This window comes from Histoplasma capsulatum (genome assembly GCF_000150115.1).
Source record: "Histoplasma capsulatum G186AR genomic scaffold supercont2.3, whole genome shotgun sequence".
NCBI classification, from domain to species: domain Eukaryota; kingdom Fungi; phylum Ascomycota; class Eurotiomycetes; order Onygenales; family Ajellomycetaceae; genus Histoplasma; species Histoplasma capsulatum.
Genome location: NW_025544803.1, coordinates 1,295,322 through 1,315,727, shown reverse-complemented (window position 1 = coordinate 1,315,727; position 20,406 = coordinate 1,295,322). Strand labels below are relative to the sequence as shown.

The window sequence follows — 20,406 nt, the reverse complement described above, 5'->3', positions numbered from 1 at the left end:
CTTGAAAGTTTCGTTACCTTTATAAAGTAATGGATGCTTGTTATTAACAGGGAGCGTAGATGTATTGGAAAGATTAGAGAAGCAACCAAACACCCCAGATTCCAATGGTAGTAACGACGTGGGAGGTAGCTGCAGTATATAGATAAAAATATATAGGACATGATCATGGAACCAATTATAAGAAACTAGAGAGCGAACCGTATGCAAACAGTATGTATGTATATCCAAAGGAAATGAAGACCATAAATCATAATCATAAAAATCATCTCAATCAGGTCAAGAATTCCATTGTGCCCAATCAAAATCCATGCCGACATCAAAAGTCCCATATCCCTCCTCCCACAAAATCGCATCACCCATTGGGTTCTCAAAGGAGAGAAGCTCCTCCGGAACAATGAAGCCGCTATCACCAGACATAGGAATAGGAGATGTTGACTGCTGCGCAGCTAGAAATGCAGCAAGCGGGTCATCTACTGATACATGGGGAAGTTGGATCGGCTGGGATTCGGGCCGATGCTCGGTAGGCGAAGTTTCTGGCGGTGCCAGGTCAGCTGGCGGGGGGGACATATGCTCGTGCTCCGGGGCTGCAGACGCAGGCTTATCGCCAGATTCCGTAGGTGATGGGATCACGGTGTGATAGAGGCTGAGCAGGAGACGATGGAGGGATCGAATGTGCAAATTACCCTTCTCTGCCATGCCGTTGAGCACGTCAAGGGCAAGGACCATCGCTGCGCGGTCTCGCAAGTTGTATGGGAAAGCAATGTTGATCATAACGAGGATTATTGCGGCGGAGAATGCATGTTCGCCGTCCATATAGCCGTATGTTGCTAGGTTTTGCGTCAGTCGTTCGTAGTCAGAGTATAAGGGACAAGGATAAAACAGAGATTAAGGAAGACAGATATAGTGGAAAGCACCTATGAGGTTTTGTTTCGCAGCAGTGGCCATTACCGCTGCGCTATTCCGAGCTGCAGCGACGCACGTTTCCACAGCTAATACTGTGCTCTGTTGCAGGCCTTCTTTCCAATCCGGCCATTCTCCCGTCTTTTCGTGATTCTGAAGACAAATTCGAACAACATTGAAGACTAAAGGGCGTACTGTCATATTGATACATTGTGAGTAATGCAAAAACATCGACACGCATTGGCGTGATATTCCAGAATCCAACTTTGTAAAATCACACTGTAACGCATGGGGTAGATTTGACTGCCACTGGGTTAATTCTGCAAGGATAGACTGTACCGAGCTCACGAGATTGTAGGCGGTGGTGCGTGGTGTGCGATATACGTCTGCGTGTTGACTTAGCATCAAGTCTCATACCAGCATTGACGTGCAGCTCACTTTTCATGATTCTACCTAGAATCCTAGATAATTCAGTGTAATGAAAAAGGACAGCGGCCGGGCCTAGATCTGGTTCATCAGACTGTAATTTATTAGGACGTAAGTAGAGACTTGTGAGTCGTGTGCTGCGGGAACCACATACTAGACGGGAAGGGGGAAAAACGCCGATATCCTCATCCGCGATCGTGAGTGAATTCCCTGACTTCACGCAGAGAATCCTACGCCATTATCAGCAGAAGTATGCTTGAGAATTTCTGTCGCATAAATACCTATCCAGACTGTAAACAGACCACCAAAGTCGTCGACGATGCTCACGAGCATGGTCGTCTAAGGTGTCATCAGAGACTTCTTGGTGTAAACCTAGTAATACGGCCATTCGCAGCGCCAATCCTGTCTATCAAATACATTAACAGGATGTTCCCATATTGCTTAAAAGGGGAATTTGCAGAAATTACATGTAGAAATGCATCATCTCTACGGTTCAAATTCTGAAAGAAATATCCAACCAAAGAGAGAACTTCAACAAAAGTCACCGAAGGCTGCTCGTGTATAGCAGGAAGGAGGTTCATAGCTTGCTGAAAGTACTCAAACCCAGGGGGCCCATCATAGCTTGTCCATTGATTGATGGAGTACATTTGGCCGAAGGCAAGAATTATGAAAATCTGACAATATCGTAGACAGTCGCTCTTGTTCGTAAAATCAACCTCTCGATCATACATTTCACGAATATTCTTCTCGAATGTTTCTGGTGAAGTGAACGAGAAAATTGTGCCAATGTAGGAATACTGTGCCGCATAGAGCCGTTTCGCAAACGGAAAAGGTGGAAGCGAAGTAGTGAATGGTTTGGCCTGATGCGCATTCGCACGAATAGAGAAGTTAGAACAGCTGTTATACGCTGGAGTTATGAAATCTTCTCCGATATCGAGCCCCGTTTTAAATGACCTGACGAAATCAAGAAACTTCTTCCCTAGGCTAGCGGATGAAGAATTGCCAATATAACCTATTTTAAATTTAAGCCTCTGGCCTTTTAGGAATAGTAAAAAGGAGGGAGAGAGAGGAAGAGAGATAAAAAACGAACGTTTATCCCCCTCAGGACTGAGGACCAGGTGAGCTATCTTTTCAGTGAGCGGGTTGCCATCAATGTCATCTTCATTCGTGGTCGTAGGTGGCTCAGAATTGCCAGAGAGAGTAGTTGCAGGAGGGTCCTGTTGATGTTGATATTCAAGGGGGGTCACATCTAAAGATTCCTGACGCCCTGCGCCATTATTGTGGCCTTTCTCGTACTCTTTAAGCCGAGTTTCCAGCTGGACAAGATATCTACTGACTGTCAGAATAAAGATGCAAATCCTTCAGCGGATAATACTAGGAGAATCCAATATCTCACGCTTCAGGGACTCGGACAGTCCTCTGGGCATCCGGGTAAGTGCATGTCCGACCTGCGACTGAGCAGGCTCTGCAAGCCAACCTGCCATTTCCACCGAGGCATTTCGTCTTGCGTTTTCTACAATAATTGCATCTATGACAAGGATAAGTAACATGCAGAGAAACAAGAGGATTAGAAGCAACTACACCTACGCTATGGGAGCGCGGCGAGGACGGTCCAAATTAATAGGTCTCGAGAGCATAAAACGTGACATATCTGAATATAATCTCTAGGGGCACATTGCCAGAGAATATATTGGAGCTGTTGGAGATGATGACCTCCATTTTATATTTATTTTGCAAGGGAGTAAAGGGCTGCTTGGCGGGGGTGGGGTTTGGTGGCTCTAGAGTCCGAATCGATCTATTTTTCTTACGCTAATTAGGGTCAGGCAAACTTTTACGACCAATTTTTGATTGGCACAGTGAATTTCTAGTTGTTTTGAGATGTGATTTCCCCTTTTTAAAGGGTGTCCGAAGAATGATCAACATGACAAAAAGCCTCCCATTTCCAAGAAAATGATATTTCTCAATGGAAATACATCTAGCCACAATACCGATTCATTGACATAAAACCCATAAGCTTGGATTAGACGCCTTCATGACTTTCTTTGGACTGACACTCTTAATCTCGGCGATGGGAACTTGAATATATAGAGATATGGTGGGTTCAATGCGGGGCGACATTGATCTTATAAGCTAATAGTAGAGAGGTAGTCTACCTGTAGTATTGATTGATAGAAGTGATGTATTGCTTATATTATATAGGCCTTACAGAATAATTAATATTCAAAGGTCATCTCAACTTGATATACAGATATGTACTGAATGCAGAGAACTGCTGATTTTGAATAGACAGGGCTTTCTGTTCAGCTATTTTCAATTTTGTACTTGACAATAGAGCTCTATATTGAATATGAAATAATGACTTATCAATATATTTCTTAATACCGCTTAATTAATATGTTGAATTGGTGCATGGTCTACCAGGGTTGGTTTGTCAACTGGCTTCTGAGCTTGCTGGGGCGACTGCATCTGAGCCGCAACTACTAGACGAAAAGCCACAACTTCGTAGGCGTTTTTTTCTTCATATTTTCCCCAAGGCTGTATGCAGTCAGAGGCGATGACAGCCTATACCTCACTAGCCTACCCTTTTGTTCGGCCACTCTTGAGTTACGTTTCTCTATTCATAACTGAGCCTTGCCCACAATTGCTCATGCAATGCTATGTAGTTCCTTGTTCTTGAACGGATATGTAAGGATCACAGCACCTTAGGTTCCCACACTATACTGAATCCATCTAGACTATTTCCATAGTGACAATTTCGGAGGTGACAATGGTGCCACCTGGTTGCCATTACGAAATATGGGCCCTACCAGCAGCAGCTTGCCCAAGTACCCATAAACTAGGAGGCCGGTATCTCAGTCCCGATAATATGCTCCAAAGGGTTTCAATGCCGGCAAGGTCTGCCTTTCGAGCCCTGCACTATTTGTGAAGATTTTTCTGGAGTCCAACTAACCACATAACAGGAGTCTTGAATTATAATGGGTATACCGCGTATCTTCCGTTACGCTAGGGCATGCCACTCAACCGAACATCGGAACGATGTTCCTGCGGCTCTCGAAACGAGCCTCTACTATGGCTATGCCCAATCGCAATCGATAGCGTGGCTCGTTATTGGGCTGGAAATGAGAGTATCACCGGGGCAGTGGGGTGGGGAGTTTAGAGCTATCAACTTATGACAGCGTCGTCGGTATTGCCCCCCGACATGGTTCGCAAATTTCCATCATAGGGCAACCCTAGGTTATTTTGCCAGCTTCGCGGGTGGTGTTACCCATGTTGCCTTGTCCTCCGGGAACATACTTCCCGTTTTCTTTAAATTCTTCTGCTAATAGGCTTTGGTGGTTATTATAACATGAGTTTCTACGCGCTGTTTTGACTCCTGTTTGCTCGCTTGAATCCCCCTCGTAGCGAAAGAATAGCTTATGACTCCCTAACTATTTATGAGATGCGATTTATTAGGGCAAGAGAGCCTGATCACCACCAGCGCTACGCTGGTAGTGGAAGGGACGAGCCAATCCAAACCCCCAAAAGGATTAATGTTGAGAGTGATTAGGAGATGATGCCTGAAATGGTTCCAAGTGGAGGAAAAGACCCGCCTGGCAAGCGTTGATATATTTCTGACTCGTGTCATGCTGTCCTACCTTCGGGGTATCCTTGGATTTTCGGTGTTGATAAATTCAAGTTCTTTGCCCCATCGACGGACCCTGCTTATTCACTTGTCACGGACACCGGAGACTTTGTACATCACGAGATTTCGTGAGAAGTGGGCTTTTTCAAGGACCCAATTGTCTATCGCAGAAAGCAACAGGCTAGGAGAGTTTCGAGTTTCCTTGTGTCTCCTGCTATCACAGGGGGGGTGGGGGGTGGGGTTGTTGATGGTATTTTCGCCAAATGTATTTCTGGATGGACTTCGGAGCTCACTGTTGGGTGTTGATATTCTCGCAACCTGGTGATGTGATTAATAGTATATTCAACTGACTCCAGCTATGCTGTACTATTTAAGCTATCCAAATTTTACCTTATTTATGTTATGCATTTTGTCCTCTGTTTTATCTCCGTCGTGTAAATTTAGATGGAGAAATTTTTCGGGCCGTTGCATCTTGACTACTGCGTAGCTCAAATCCTTCCGATCCTAACTGAAATATAGTCTCCTGATCTTAAGGTGTTCAAAACTCTAGTTTGCCATCCCTGTACAAACTACATGTAAGTTGCCAGTTTATTAAACCCTGGAGTAGCTGGGAGGATTAGGGCGTTCGGGAAGATCTCTCCGTCCTGAGGCTTTCTCGGTCGATAAAGGAACGCTAACGCACTGACAAAGTTTAATATTGCCTGGGACAGTGGAGCTTATCTTATCAGATCGGTATATCTTCCCGATCTCACTCGGACGACATAAAATGGCGATGGAAGGGGCATTTCCATTTTCTCGCAGAGCGTGGTCGGCCCTGGATCCAGACTGTGATGAGGATCTGATGATTTCTAATGATCTATAATTGCCAAGCCGTTTTGGATGCCCTTTCTATATAAATAGTCGATGATTTTCTCGGTTCCAGACTCATCGCCAGCACTTCCAATTTCCTACAGTTATCATCAAGAATACAGCCGGTATAATCCCCTCCTTGACACCTTTGGGTAGAATTTAAGCCCCCGTCCTCCTGGACAGCCAGTCGGTCATGTCATCCCAGCAACAGCCCCCCAGAGTCAGAATCTCAATAGATCGAGGCGGGACGTTCACTGACGTCCATGCGTCAATCCCTGGACGTAGTGATATTATCCTCAAACTTCTCTCTGTCGATCCATCAAATTACAAAGATGCCCCAACGGAAGGAATCAGACGCATTCTCGAGATCGCCACAGGCAAAAAGATACCCCGTGGGCAGCAACTGGATCTTGCACCTATCGAATCGCTTCGGATGGGCACGACCGTCGCGACCAATGCATTGCTAGAAAGAAAGGGAGCGCGATCCGCACTGCTCATTTCGAAAGGATTTAAAGACCTTTTGGTCATCGGGAACCAATCTCGGCCAAATATTTTCGACCTTTCGGTCGCCAAGCCTGGGGTGTTATATGAGAAGGTTATTGAGGTTGACGAGAGAGTAACCCTGAAAGGATATGCGGAAGATCCCGATCCTCAGCCGATAGAGGAAGCGGAAGATGTCGTCAGAGGAATTACTGGAGAGTATATCCATATCCTTGTCAAGCCGGATATGAAAAAAGTCAGATCTGACCTACAGTTGTTATGGGATGAAGGATATCGGTCGATAGCCGTGATGTTGCTTCATTCATATACATTTCCAGAACATGAGAAGTTAATTGGGCAAGCAGCTAGTGAGATGGGATTTTCTGTGGCTATATCTTCGGAACTGCAGCCCATGATAAAGGCAGTGCCTCGCGGTATGAGTGCCACAGCGGACGCATATTTAACCCCGATAATTAAAGAGTATGTCGACTCGATATCATCAAATTTTATCGGAGGACTTGCGTCTGGAAGCACGCGGTGCGAGTTCATGCAGTCGGATGGCGGATTGGTGGACTTCCGAAAATTTAGCGGTCTGAAGGCTATCTTGTCCGGACCAGCGGGTGGTGTGGTCGGATATGCAGAGACTTCCTGGGATGACGACGAGCAAGTTCCTGTCATAGGATTTGATATGGGTGGCACAAGTACAGATGGTATGTGTTGGCCCTACTACTTTTGTAATTCCCAATTATCCAATTTCTTTCTAAGACGACTTCATTTTAGTATCCCGGTACTCGGGAGTCTACGACCACGTCTTCGAAACCACAATTGCCGGAATTTCCATTCAATCCCCACAACTAGACATCAACACCGTTGCGGCCGGGGGTGGCTCGATCCTTTTCTGGAGGAATGGTCTTTTTGTCGTGGGACCAGAGTCGGCCTCCGCACATCCAGGGCCAGCTTGTTACCGAAAAGGGGGACCCCTAACCGTAACTGATGCCAATCTTTTCTTAGGTCGATTACTGCCGGAATATTTTCCAAAGATTTTCGGGCCAAACGAAAATGAGCCTCTTGACGTGGAAATCACTCACCAAAAGTTCACAGAATTAACAGAAAAAATTAACAGTGAACAGCGCTCAAAAGGGTGGAACGAATTTACGCCGGAGGAAGTGGCCCTGGGATTCCTCTCAGTTGCTAACGAATCTATGTCGCGGCCAATTCGCGCATTGACAGAGGCTCGTGGATACGACACATCTGTTCATCATCTCTCTTGTTTCGGTGGTGCTGGTGGCCAGCATGCTTGTTCTGTTGCATCTGTTCTCGGAATCTCCCGTGTTATCATCCACAAATACTCTTCAATCTTGTCAGCTTATGGGATGGCCCTCGCAGATGTAGTGCACGATGCGACGCAACCAGCCTCAGAAGTTTTTAGCCAGTCGACTGAACAAGAGTTTCGTTCCAAATTGGAGGAGTTGGCTAAAACTTCCATAGCTGAGCTGGAAAGTCAAGGATTTTCACGCAATAATATCAGGCATGAAATGTATCTGAATATGCGATATGAAGGTACCAGCACGGCGCTTATGATTCTAAAAGGCGATAACTGGGATTTCGGTGCTGAGTTCAACAAACGGCATAAATTCGAATTTGGTTTCCTTTCGCCTGATAAACGGATTCTTGTCGATGATATCCGGGTTCGGAGCATTGCATCGTCTTCGCGGCAGAAGGAGAGCAGCCCATACGCCCAGGTGAGTATCTGGTAGATACACTCGGCCGAAGTAATCTCCTTTGCTAACTGTCTCGCAACCAGATGAAGAAAACTACTTTCAACGAAGTTTCAGCAACGGACATCAATGAGAGGGCAATTGTCTATTTCGGCGCAGAGTACGGACGGGTCGCGACTCCCGTGCTTAAACTAGAAGAACTCTCGGAGGGCTCGCGCATTCAAGGCCCTGCTATGATCATCGACCAGACGCAAACGATAGTCCTCGTCCCTGGAGCAATGGCAAGCATTCTGGGAAGTTGCGTGGTGATCGACCTCAAGAAGAAAGCGCCCGCGCTCGATGGGTTAGCAACCGCGTCGACAAGCACTGCTAGTATTAGTCCCATCCAACTATCAATATTCGGTAACCGGTTCATGTCCATTGCTGAGCAGATGGGTCGAACACTGCAGAAGACTTCTGTTTCGACCAACATCAAAGAACGTCTTGACTTTTCGTGTGCACTGTTTTCACCCGATGGAGGCCTCGTGGCTAACGCACCTCACGTCCCTGTACATTTGGGTTCGATGCAATTTGCAGTCCGATACCAGCACAAATACTGGGAGGGCAAGCTGGAGGATGGTGACGTTCTGATCTCTAACCATCCGACCTGCGGCGGGACCCATTTGCCTGATATTACGGTCATCACCCCCGTTTTCGAGAATGGCGAAATTGTGTTTTACGTCGCATCCCGTGGCCATCATGCAGATATCGGAGGGTGTCTTCCTGGTTCCATGCCCCCAACAAGCACGGAGCTATGGCAAGAAGGGGCCTCCATCGAAGCTGAAAAATTAGTTACCGGAGGACTCTTCAATGAAGAACGGATGATAGAGTTGTTATTGAAGGAGCCGGCGCAGTACCCTGGTTGCTCTGGTACCCGATGTCTCCAGGATAATTTATCCGATCTCCGGGCACAGGTTGCCGCCAACCAAAAGGGCATATCACTTATCAATGGGTTAATCAAGGAATGTGGACTAGAGCGTGTGCATACATATATGTACGCAATCCAAAGTACGGCCGAAATCGCCGTGCGAGAACTTCTCAAAACCACCGCCAGAACATTGGGCTCCACGCTTGAAGCCGTTGACCGTATGGACGATGGAACACCGATTGCCCTGAAGATTACGATCGATGGCGAGAAGGGGGAAGCCGTGTTTGATTTTGCAGGAACGGGTTGTGAGGTTTTCGGCAATACGAACGCTCCACCAGCCATCACCCATTCGGCAATTATATACTGCCTGCGTTCGTTAGTGAAATCCGATATCCCTCTGAACCAGGGATGTTTGAACCCCATCGACATCCGAATTCCTCCCCGAACGCTGCTGTCACCGTCCAAGGGCGCTGGCGTTGTTGGAGGAAACGTGCTTACATCGCAGCGAATCACGGATGTCGTCTTGAAGGCGTTCAACGCCTGTGCCGCATCGCAAGGCTGTTGCAATAACCTCACTTTTGGAACGGGTGGCAAGACAGCAAACGCGGAACATGTCAATGGATTTGGGTACTACGAAACAATTGCCGGCGGCAGCGGAGCGGGGCCAACGTGGGATGGACAGAGCGGCGTGCACACGCACATGACTAACACACGCATCACCGATCCAGAAGTCTTCGAGAAGCGCTATCCATGTCTCCTCCGGGAATTCTCCCTCCGAAAAGGGTCGGGGGGTCGGGGCTCACATCCTGGTGGCGACGGTGTGGTACGCGATATTGAGTTCCTCATTCCTATCCAGTGTTCGATATTGTCCGAGCGCAGGAGTCATCAGCCCTACGGCCTTCAGGGTGGAGGCCCCGGTGAATCAGGGAAGAATTTGTGGGTTAGGCGTGATAAAGCAACAGGTGATGAAATGGTGGTTAGCCTTGGAGCAAAGGCAACCGTGGCGATGAGTAAAGGCGACAGGATCGTCGTGCACACTCCTGGTGGCGGTGCTTGGGGCAGCGTGGACGAGAAAAGAAACGTGAATAGGATTGTACCTGATCAATTCTTGGCGAAGGGATCAGTTGATAGATATAGGGCGATTCAAGAAACGAATTGAGTGGATGCAGAGTTATAGATGCGGTTGCCTATACTACTTTACGAGACGAAAAGTCAAGTATTTCCCGAGATAATGAAGTTAACTTGCTAATAATCTATCAAATTTCCTATCCTACTATATCCTACCAGGGACACATGAATTGTGAATACAGCTTGTTATAACTTACCTAGCTTATTTCCCAATTTCTTCTTCCCTTCGTTGGTACATCAACAAAAGCCAGCCTACGAGCGATCGGGGATTTCCCAAAATGGGTATTTTATACAAAGACCAAAAAGAAGACCAGAACCTATCATTAGAGTACTTTGTAAACCCAAATGAAATTAAAAACAATGATATCATCAGCTGCCAAACAAGTAGGTAAACATACATATAAATGGTATATATATATAACGAACAGAGAACTATCTCGAACAAAAGTTAAAAAGTAGTGAGGGATATCAAATCAGATAGTGGAAGGCACGACGAACAAAAAAACGAAAGAAAAGAAAAGAAAAAGGACAATGACACGGAAAGATCTAGCGATATCTGCTAGAACAAATAAGTAAAAACAATAGAAATGAAAGAATGAGGATGAAAAAAAAATTTCAGACCCAGGCCCGGAAAAGAAGAAAGGCAACTAGGCTGCATCAAAAGAACCATGGCAAAAAATGATGAAGAGAGGGAAGGATGAAAAGGAACGCATTCCTGAAACCACGGCCATATAGAGGAATGGCCAGGTAACAAAATTTGGGGCGAGGGGCAAAATAGTGAAAATGAAGGTTTCAAATAGAGTAAAAGTATATGAATATGTATACCCTAAGGCTTCTTCCCCTTGTCTCACTTGCAAAACACAAAGCAGATATAAATTAACGGAGATGGAAAATATCACAAGACAATGAAGTGGAAGCGAAAAGGCGGAAGGGAAGGCATGTTAGAAGGAAAAGAAAATAAGGGTAGCATTAAGCTTAAAAAACCAGGTATCAAGTGCCATGGTAGCAAAAAAATATGGAAGAGAAGAGGAGAATAAAGTTAAGTCAATAACAATGAATGTCAGAACTGCATAGGAATAATAAACTAGAGTAATGGTTAATAGGATATTATTCGACAGTTAGGGAAATTGGTTAAGACGGGAAAGGGAGGAAGATTTTTTTTAAAAAAAAAAAAAAAAAAAAAAAACAGGCAAAACAAGCAATTGAAAACAAAGTCAAGTAAAAAAAAAAAAGAAAAAAGAGAGCGGGGGGAATATCAAAGAGCGGAGACCATCAAGGCCTGTGGCCGCTCTTCCTCCAGACAAACCATATCTTCTAACCAACGAACAAAAGAAAAGAAAGCACCCAGATTTGTACACCCATTGTAGACCCACGTGGAAAAGATAGCCATTTGCATCGAATGTGCTATTAAACAGGTCAAATCATATTACCTATCGTCGGTTGTGCAGGCGCAGCAGGAGGAGCCAAGGCGGCTGATGTAGGAGCTTTAACGGGAGTCGACGATCGTTCCTCTTCATCCAACCGTTTCCGCCAACTAGCCAAATTATCGCTTAATCCACTCTCGCCATATGTTTCCTTGGTGGGCGTACGGTCAAAGTCGAACTGGGTACTCAAACGGTAGTTCCGGTTTGTGCTTTCCCAGTGGCTTCGGAGAGCGTCAAGCTCGCTAGCAAGAGAATCTAGTGCGAAAGAACTGCGGTGGTCAAGGAAGGAGTCATCTTGGGAAACATTGCTATCAGCCCTTGGTCGGGCACCGATCGTATTATTGCTGGATGCGTTGCTGATTGTACGGCTCAAGCCATTGGGATGGGAAAGCACTTGTTGGGATTGTCGTCGGTAATTTGTCACTGACGATTCGACTTGGTCGAGGAGCATTGAGATCTTTTGCTCGGCATCCAGCGCCCGGCTTTCAAGAAGGGCATTCTCGCTTTTAAGCTGCTCCAGATCCTCGCGGCTCTTTTCCGTGATGCTCAATAATTCGCGTTTGATGTTGTCCTGTTCCGAGAGGCTTTGATCTCTTTCTGCTTGTGTAGCTGTGAGGTCCTCTCGAAGTTTTGCGAGTTGAGCTTCGAGGTTAGCAATGGAAGTCGAAGTCCTCTCCTGTAGGTCCGACAGAGATTTTTGCAAATCGAGCCGCTCGGTCTCCCATTGGGCAGACGCTTCTGGAGATGGGGAGGATGTTGAATTAGTTTTTTGAAGCGCAGTTTCCAACTCAGTCTGTAGCTTAGAATTTTGTGATTTGTATTTGGAAAGCTCGTCCTTCATTCGCTTGAGCATTTTCTCTGTTCCCTTTACATAATGAACGGCTGATTGATAATCGTTTTCAAGTTGCTCAAGCTTCTCATTGTATGCACGATCAGCCTCTTGTTCTCTCGACTCGAAGGATAGCTTCGTTTCTTCATGCGCCTTTATGCTTGACTGAAGTTGTTGCTCTAATTCACGGAGGCGATTGTGTTCAGGAGTTCCGAAACGAGAACCTGGTGAATCCAGTAATGGCGATCGCCTGTTGTCAGCCGTTATGCCACGTTCGCCAAGCAGCTCTTTCAATGCGCCATGTTGTATGGCCAACGCATTGGCGTCGCGTTGATGGTTCTCGAGCTGTGCCTTCACTTCCCGGTTTTCGTTACTAAGCGCTTGGCTCTCTTTCAGAGCAGTCTGGAGTTGCCTACGGAGCTGCAGACCCTCTCGACTAGCTTGTTCCTGATACTGCTCTAATCCTGCAATACGTTCTTCCGCTCGTCGAAGTTTCTCGGAAGCTTCGTTTGCTGCTTGGTGATTTGTTTTCACCAGCTCATTTGCCCGGTCAACTTGCTCCTTCAGAGCAGCAACTCTTTGCTCAGCAAGTGATTTAGCTGTAGATTCGGAATCACGTGAAGAGGCACGATCTAAACCAGCCAAGAATGCTGCTCTGTGGCTCTCTGCTTCCCTAGCATGTGTTTCTGCCAATTCTTCAGCATCTCTCAACCGGCGGGCTGTATTCTCGAGCTCAGTGGTCCTTTCCTCATGTTCCGCTCTAAGCTGCAGAAGCTTCCTTTCCAAACCTTCGCGGTGATCCCGCTCCTCCTCCAGCTGTCTTTCCAACAGCTCAGCTTTGGCCGAGGAAGCGTTGACCGCTTCACGAAGAGATCCGACATCGGTGCCATGGTTTTCTAGACGGCTATTGAGATCATCAACTTTTTGAGATAGTTCGCTTTTATCAATCTGGGTCAGCTTCAGAGCACTTTCCGCCTCGGATCGGAGTGCTGCTTCTTCTCTGAATGCAGACTGCAGGTGATGGAGCTCAGTCCGCAGACTTTCCAATTCCAGGTTGTTGTTTTGAGATTCCATTTCTGACAATCTTTTACTCGTTACCTCATGAAGTTCTTCGGCCAACTCTTTTGCTCTCCTCTCGTCTTGAAGCTCGGACATCAGAGTTTCAGTCTTCGCCTTCAATTCCGCTTGAGATGCAAGGGCAAGAGCTAGTCGTCGACTTATTTCTGCGGACCGGTCAGGGTTTGTTTCATCAACGTCGCGACCGTTGCGATCCGATTGTGGTGTTCCTCTTCGGCTGCCCCCTTGAGCCGCAAGTTTAGCTTGGGCATAAGCAGCCTCGCTAATAGCTGCATCCCGCTGATGTTCCACCTCAGCCACTCGCTTGGATGCAATTGCAGCTTGACGATCAACAGCGGCTTGCATTTTCGCCAGTTCTGCTCGCATGGAAATGAAGGCTTCAATCAGAGGACGGTCTTCTTCCTTGAAAATATCTATAGATCGCTGGTCAAGAGGAGAAGCGTTTGCTGGGTTGAGCGTATATCCTGCTTTGCGGGCCATTGCTAACTCTGAAGCATACCAAGCATTCCTGGCTTTTGCTGCTTCGAGGTCTTTAATAAGAGCTTCTTGATGTGGAGTCAGTCGAGGGGAGCGAGGCTCATCGTTGAAGTTTCTGGAATTCCTATATATTCTTTGCTCAGACCCATCGGCGCTGCCGGGGCCCTTACCCAGGATGGAGTCATCAACACTATCAATAGAGTTATGATGTTTTTGTCGTAAGGAACGTTGTCGAGCTGGTGTCACTAGTGGAGCGGCTTCTCCAGCTTCCATAGCTCGAGCAGAAAGTCGTGAGGATTGCTGGCGCCCACCAGAAACGGGGCTCTGCTCGCGTCCTGGCCGAGAATTTGTCATCATTTCGCGCATCACAGGTGACTGTCTGTCCTTTTCATTCCCGACAGTTCTTAGATTGTCAATAGGTGTCATTCCTCGTTCGCCTCCCTTGTGTGGTTTGCTTCGTCCACTCTGGGTGTTAATATTAGGAGCCCTGGGTGTTGGAGTTGGCGCTTGTCCGGGAGGCGGTGGTCCTGCTGGTGCTTGCGCGATTGATGCTCGGGGTAAACGAGACCCTGTGCCCCCAGGGCCAGGGCTTGACACATCAGGCCTACCAGCAGTTGCGCTCTCTCTACCCGATGACGGTCCACGGCGGCCATGCAAATCAGGTGTTGAATTATGGGCTTCGCGTGATGTACGGCCGGATGCGCTCGGACGGTCCGCCTGGCCTAGCTTGCGGGAGGCGTTGCCGGTGGGAGAAGTTGGGCTGGGCTCGGCAGGATATCGAATTTTCGCAGTGTCCAAGACATACACGAGGCTGAGCTCTTCCGGATCACGGGGCGCGGTGCTCGGCTCGCCCCCAAGGACTATGATTTGTTTGCCGAATGAGGTCATACTATGACCAGAGCGAGGAGAAGGCGATGGTCCCATGTTTTGGAAGGAAAACCATCGTCTAGTTGTGATACGGAACGCGGCTAGATCTGACAAATCTGCGCCTTCTTCAGTGCGTCCGGAAAAGATATACATAACGTCATTAATGAGGGCTGCAGCATGCCCTTCTCTCGCTGCTGGTACGAACCCAACATAATCAAGTTGTGCCCAAAGATTCGTCCTGGGGTCGTAGCACCAGACGTCATTAAACCATTGCAGCCCGTTCGTTCCACCGAACCTGCAAAAATTAGATCTAATACTTGAAAAATTTATGTTGTAGGTAGAGGGACTCACAAGTAAAGCTTATCGTTGAAGCTGACGATAGTGTGGTTCGTTCGAGCTGGTGGGATTTTACCCGGAGGTGGCCCACCATCATGGCTATTGCGGATTAAAAATTCCCATTTATTCGACGGATTCTGGAGAGCATTGAGATCAAAGGCAACTAGATCATTGAAGAAAAAGCCATCCACTTGGCCACCGAAAATATAGATCTTTGAGCCTAATATATTCAATGTATGGCCGTATCTGCCAGCGGGTCGAGGTCCGGGAGGGACAGCACGAGACCATTGTCGAGATGCTGGAATAACGATGAGTGATCTGGAAATCCAACACAGTAAGGTAATAAAAACAGGTGGAGGAGAAACTTACAAGTATTTAATAAATATAATGTGTCGTCCAATGTATCATTGTCATCCGTTTTTGTGTCCCCCCCGAACACAATAAATGCGTTTCCAACTAATAAACTTGCATGTCCAACTCTAGGACCAGGTCCTTCAGTCACAGGATTGATAGGGAAGCATGACAAGTTTCCTCCGTTACTTTCTACCATCCATAAGTCCCCCTTCGCAGTAGTACCATCCACCAACCCGCCCATCATATAAATATCGCCATCCTTTGAAGCTACTCCATTCACTGCGGCGCCATATCGAGGAAAAGGGCGGGAATTTTGAGGGAAGTTCATTCGTCGTTGCGACCATGGAAACAGGGCCGGGTTCGGAACGGGTGACGGTGCGTTATTTCCATTTGGAACCTGTGTTCGTGGACCCTGAGCAGTGCATGGTTATTAGCCTGTCCTTACGTAAGAGCAAGGACACAATCGAATGAGCAACAGAAATCTGCTTGAAGAGATGGGATGTACCTGGGGCTCCGAATCTGCTCTATCTCTGCGTGTCCTAGATTGATCTGGACTAACTGTACCGCTCAGAGAGTTCAACGAGTTGTCCGCGCTCCCATAACTGGGAGACTGAACCGGCCCACCATCTCTGACGCCGTTGGGTGGTGCCGATGAGGAACCTTGTGCCGTGCCTTCGGATGTATGAATAGTTCTGGCGGCCGGGGGCAAGCTGTTATTCGCAGCCTGGCTTTTTTTCGACTTAAACAGGAATGCCATAATGAGATAGAAAAAGAAAGCGTCTTGACATAAAGGTAGATTAGATTGAAAAAGACCGAGTCAGCGATGGAAGATGAGGATGGTAGAGATGGCAGGTTAGAAGAGGTAAGAAGCAAAAAGACAACTACAAGTAGTCATCAAAAACGTGGTGCGCGCGCCGGGCAAAAGACAGCAAATCGGTTTCGTTAACAGCGAATCGTGCGGAACATTGAGGGTACGAATGAGAATGGGACCTGCTACGGGAACGAAGAAAAATCCGGCTGCGACAGTACAGGCTCCCATGTCAGCATATTGACGAAGTGGCACGAAGTTATCAAAGTGCTCGCAGAGAGCAGTTTACAGATCAAGAATCAAGAGTAAAAGAAAGAGGGGGTGTATTAAAATGCTACCTTGATGGGATGGGGCCGCACTGGTTCCTGGATTTGCGGCTCCAACTTTTTTTGAGGAGTCCAACCAAGGTTCATCTATTCTCCCGTGTTCCTGAGCCACTAAAAGACCTGCAAGCCCGCCCGTCCACAGGTGAGGTCGATAAAATCAAAAGTGAATGCCAACACCAAGACCATTGGACTCTGCCAAGCAGTCAGGCTGGTAGAAGCAATGGTCGTCGAAGGGTACGGGGACTGCCAAACGAATGATGCCAGACGTCTTGGGATGGGCAGTTGGGTTGGGTGAGCAAAGAGGACAATCAAGCGGAACCACAGCACTGAGGGGACATGAAAATGCCCTTGTCATGCAATCATGGGAACTCGCCTGCTGAACGGGCTCCGGACGACTAGAAGCACGGCGAGTTCAGAACCGCTTGGTCACAGTCGAGGGAGTGAAGGCAGCGTGTCCATGCTGCTGTGCATGTTCAGGATGAGATTTCCGTCCGCTGCCGTTGGTTTGGGAGAAGAAAGAAGTTGGTCGGCTTCAGGGGCGCCAAGCGTGCCCCGATCAGGCCTAGTGGCCCGCGCCCTGCTAGGGCTGGTGTTGGGGGCGGTGGGTTCCCTGGTACTTCTCCCACACCAACTTCTCCGCTGTGAGCTAGGTACCAATACTTTCCCGACGCTCTAAGAGATTCTCCTGACCTTCGACTCAGCTCTCCGGATGATCATTGTGCTCAGTTTTTTCCCATAAAATAATCAATTTTTACTTTATTGACCGCAGCAAGTAGGCGCATATAGTACTACTACTCATGGCTTTAAACAGTTCTAATTCTTTGCGCCTACGAATGCGAATATTATGGCTGTCTTTATATCAATCTAGCCTCAATGTTGACAGGAACTGCGGCCGTTTCCTTAATCTTTGGTTTCCCACGTACTCAAGGACGACATCATGGAAGGCCTCCAAGAAGCGAGATGAGCACGCCCTGCACATAAATAATCGCCTTGTCCCGTATAAATTCGTCTGTTCAGGCGGCTGGTGGTGTTATGGGGAATGGTGCTAGCTTGCCAAGTTGCTCCGTTGTCCTCTCCTGCGGCTACCTAGCGAAAGTAATTTTTCCGTGTCGTTGGAATTTGGTAATATGCGTGGAATATGCTGGGGATGAGTGGACCCATATCAGACACAATTTTAAACGGACTGGGGACTATGAGTCTATGATCAGCCAGGCACCTTATTTCTTGACTGGCGAGAGTAGGAGGTAGTTGTTGCTCTGAGGGACTGTCCATGTACCATACTCCATGAACTGCCCTTCTAGACCTGCGTTGCAACCCGTGCAGGGATCGTCTTTACTTTGAGAAGCAGAAGGAGAAGGGCATTCGAAGAAGAGACTTTTTGTGGGATTTTTGCTGTAAGCAGTGCGTAGGGCAGGGGGGAAATATTATTTATCAAAAAGGAGGTGATTGGCGCACTAAAACGCATTTGTTGGCGATAAGTTTTCTTCCCCTGCTGGTAGCAGGGCGCGCCCCAGGAGCTCTTCTCAGGCGGGCCATGGATGTCATTGGACATCGGGATGGGCGTTAGTTAGCAAGGAACAACTGATAGGCACTTTTCTGAAGCGCCAGTAAAGAAAGATGGGCCTGTGAAGCATCTGTGGTATAAAAACGAGAGAGAGATATGAAGTTTGGGGGGGGGGTTGTGCATCCTACATGTTGCCAACATGACATGAATCAGTCAACAGCCATTGTGCTACGGAGAAATGTCCTTTGTTACCCAGATTTTCCATATATTCTCCGTCAACCAACATTACGCCGTACAAGACGAAAGCTAGTGGGAACATTTCCTCAGAGACAAGATCCATAGGCAATGATGGAGGACACAACAGCAGGTTACAAGATCTTGTAGTGTTCTATGTAGGTATAATAAATGGACAGATATCCAGGAATTTTTGAACTACGCCGTACTTTCTCCAAAAGCATAACATGGCACAGAAAAATGGAATATTCTATGACCTTTATTGAGTGAGTTGACTATTCCAAGCGTGTTTCATAATATGCCCGACTAAACCACTTTCAAAGCTGAAAACGCCAACTTAGCGCCCCTGAATGCTAAGTTACTGGGAAAGTCACACTGAATGTTGTGCAACCAACTTGTTTTGCAAGATACTACAGTACGAAGAAAGTCAACTGGCCGGAGGAAAAGGAAAGACAATTGGCAGGAAAACAAGGATATGTATAGAATACGATAGAGAAATACGGTCTAACTATCGCAGACAAAACGAAGGCTTAGTGATGTTCGACTTTATACATACTTCACGCCGAAACTTCTGAAATTTCTCCGCTGCCTATTAATCCAGTGTGCCAGTGTTTGTATAGCCTTGATCCGTATAGGATTTTCTATACAGGTTGCGTGATTACCCAGCGCCGGATTTGGAACTAAGCCTGGGACATCAGGGGGTTAATTATATACCGAAGTGCATAGTTGTGTGCTAGAAAGTTATACGGGAAGCATATCATACAGTTTACTACCAGTTGACAAGCCCCCGAACAGTCGGGGGAGGAGGGGTGGGAAGAGTTTAGGGGCTTGGTGCCTAAAGCTTGGCTGTCGAGTTAGGCATCAAGGCCTCATAACCTACGTATCCTGTGAGGACCTGATTCATTGAGCTCCAGTATTGATATTTCCGTTTAAATTTCTAGGTGTGCAAGGTAAATTATCTCTCAGGCTGGACGTCACGCTATTATTGTGATGAGCAGATATTGCAGTAAAGCCATAGTTAGAAATGGGAACGACTGGTCCGAGAAACAGCTTTAAGCGAGCTTCGCCATGGACATATATGAAGATCAAAAACAAGGCTAAGTCACTCACTGTCGCTGAGCTTATCTCACTAGTTTTCCTTCAGCTGCGGAAGGAACTGATCTTTAGAAAAATCCACAAACCATTCCCATGGAAGCTTGTTTTCCACAGAAGCCTGTTTGTCCCCGTAGGGACGTTTCCATGTGACCCATGGATGTACACTGAAGGGCTCTGCTCTTTGAGATATAGTGTAAAATGGTTACCGGTTTGTAAAGGCTAATTAATGCGGCCAAACTTGACAATTAAGGAATACTTGGAGTAAAGGTATTCGTCCGTATTAAGCGTATACTCGTTGTTGAGGTACCACGCACGAATGGTCGTCCACTGTGCTCGATATCTGTATCAATTGTAGTTCTGCGCCAAGCGTATAGAGACGAAAAGAATAGTAGAGGTATAGGGATGATAGGAAGGAAAGACAATGTCAACATGGAGATATTATAGATCGCCAACAACTGGTTTAACCAGGTCAACAAACAAACCAATGAGTTGGTATGAGCAGCACGCAGGTTTGGCATCCTTAGGTATGTATATAGTGGAAAATCATGTTAAAACGAGTCTGGTGTAATGTCTGCCGTTGATGTCCAAGTTGACAACTGTTTTCATCCTGGTTGTTAGGCGCCTTGGCTTTGTGGTGCTTAATGGACAGCCTAGGAGAAAGGAAATAGGGAATGGAAGTGCCGCCCACGTTATCCAACATCCAAAGGGATGCCGCGACCATCCTGAATAATCTGCGAACGGATATATTGAGCTGGTAACGTACTCATCAAACAAGAGTAACGAGGTCACCGCAAGGCCACGGCATGATCTAGTTAGCAGCAGGACGTCGTATATTTTGTCGGAACTACCTCACGGGTATGGACTTTGCACTAGGTTAACTATCCATGGGGTTGACGACAAGCTATGCAAGGCCACAAATTGTTCTTCTTGCCTATTTGCTCCTATCTTTACAGGAAATCATCGGGAGCCAGCTTGTTGTGCGGCTAATCATGTCGTGGTAGGCACTGGATTATTGTTAATCCGTCGCCAAGCCGAGCTCGAATTC

The 20,406-nt window shown here is 47.0% G+C and overlaps 3 protein-coding genes across 3 annotated transcripts; 1 reads left to right on the top strand and 2 right to left on the bottom strand.

The window, feature by feature from the left end:
* Nucleotides 1-276: 276 nt before the first annotated feature.
* Nucleotides 277-2,975, bottom strand: HCBG_02599 (uncharacterized protein; the record flags this gene model as incomplete). Its single annotated transcript, XM_045429648.1, has 9 exons — nt 277-827; nt 915-1,286; nt 1,318-1,420; nt 1,481-1,556; nt 1,608-1,732; nt 1,872-2,338; nt 2,417-2,655; nt 2,804-2,839; nt 2,914-2,975. 9 exons carry the CDS (start codon nt 2,973-2,975, stop codon nt 277-279), a joined length of 2,031 nt encoding a protein of 676 aa, XP_045289543.1.
* A 3,015-nt stretch (nt 2,976-5,990) lies between these two features.
* Nucleotides 5,991-10,149, top strand: HCBG_02598 (5-oxoprolinase; the record flags this gene model as incomplete). Its single annotated transcript, XM_045429647.1, has 3 exons — nt 5,991-6,987; nt 7,058-8,019; nt 8,082-10,149. The coding sequence occupies 3 exons, from the start codon at nt 5,991-5,993 to the stop codon at nt 10,059-10,061; spliced, it is 3,939 nt and encodes a 1,312-aa protein (XP_045289542.1).
* Nucleotides 10,150-11,285: 1,136 nt separating this feature from the next.
* HCBG_02597 (kelch-domain-containing protein) lies at nt 11,286-16,151 on the bottom strand (the record flags this gene model as incomplete). The annotated part of the gene is made up of 5 exons (XM_045429646.1): nt 11,286-11,434; nt 11,461-14,999; nt 15,056-15,358; nt 15,628-15,806; nt 15,900-16,151. The coding sequence occupies 5 exons, from the start codon at nt 16,149-16,151 to the stop codon at nt 11,286-11,288; spliced, it is 4,422 nt and encodes a 1,473-aa protein (XP_045289541.1).
* Nucleotides 16,152-20,406: the final 4,255 nt, after the last annotated feature.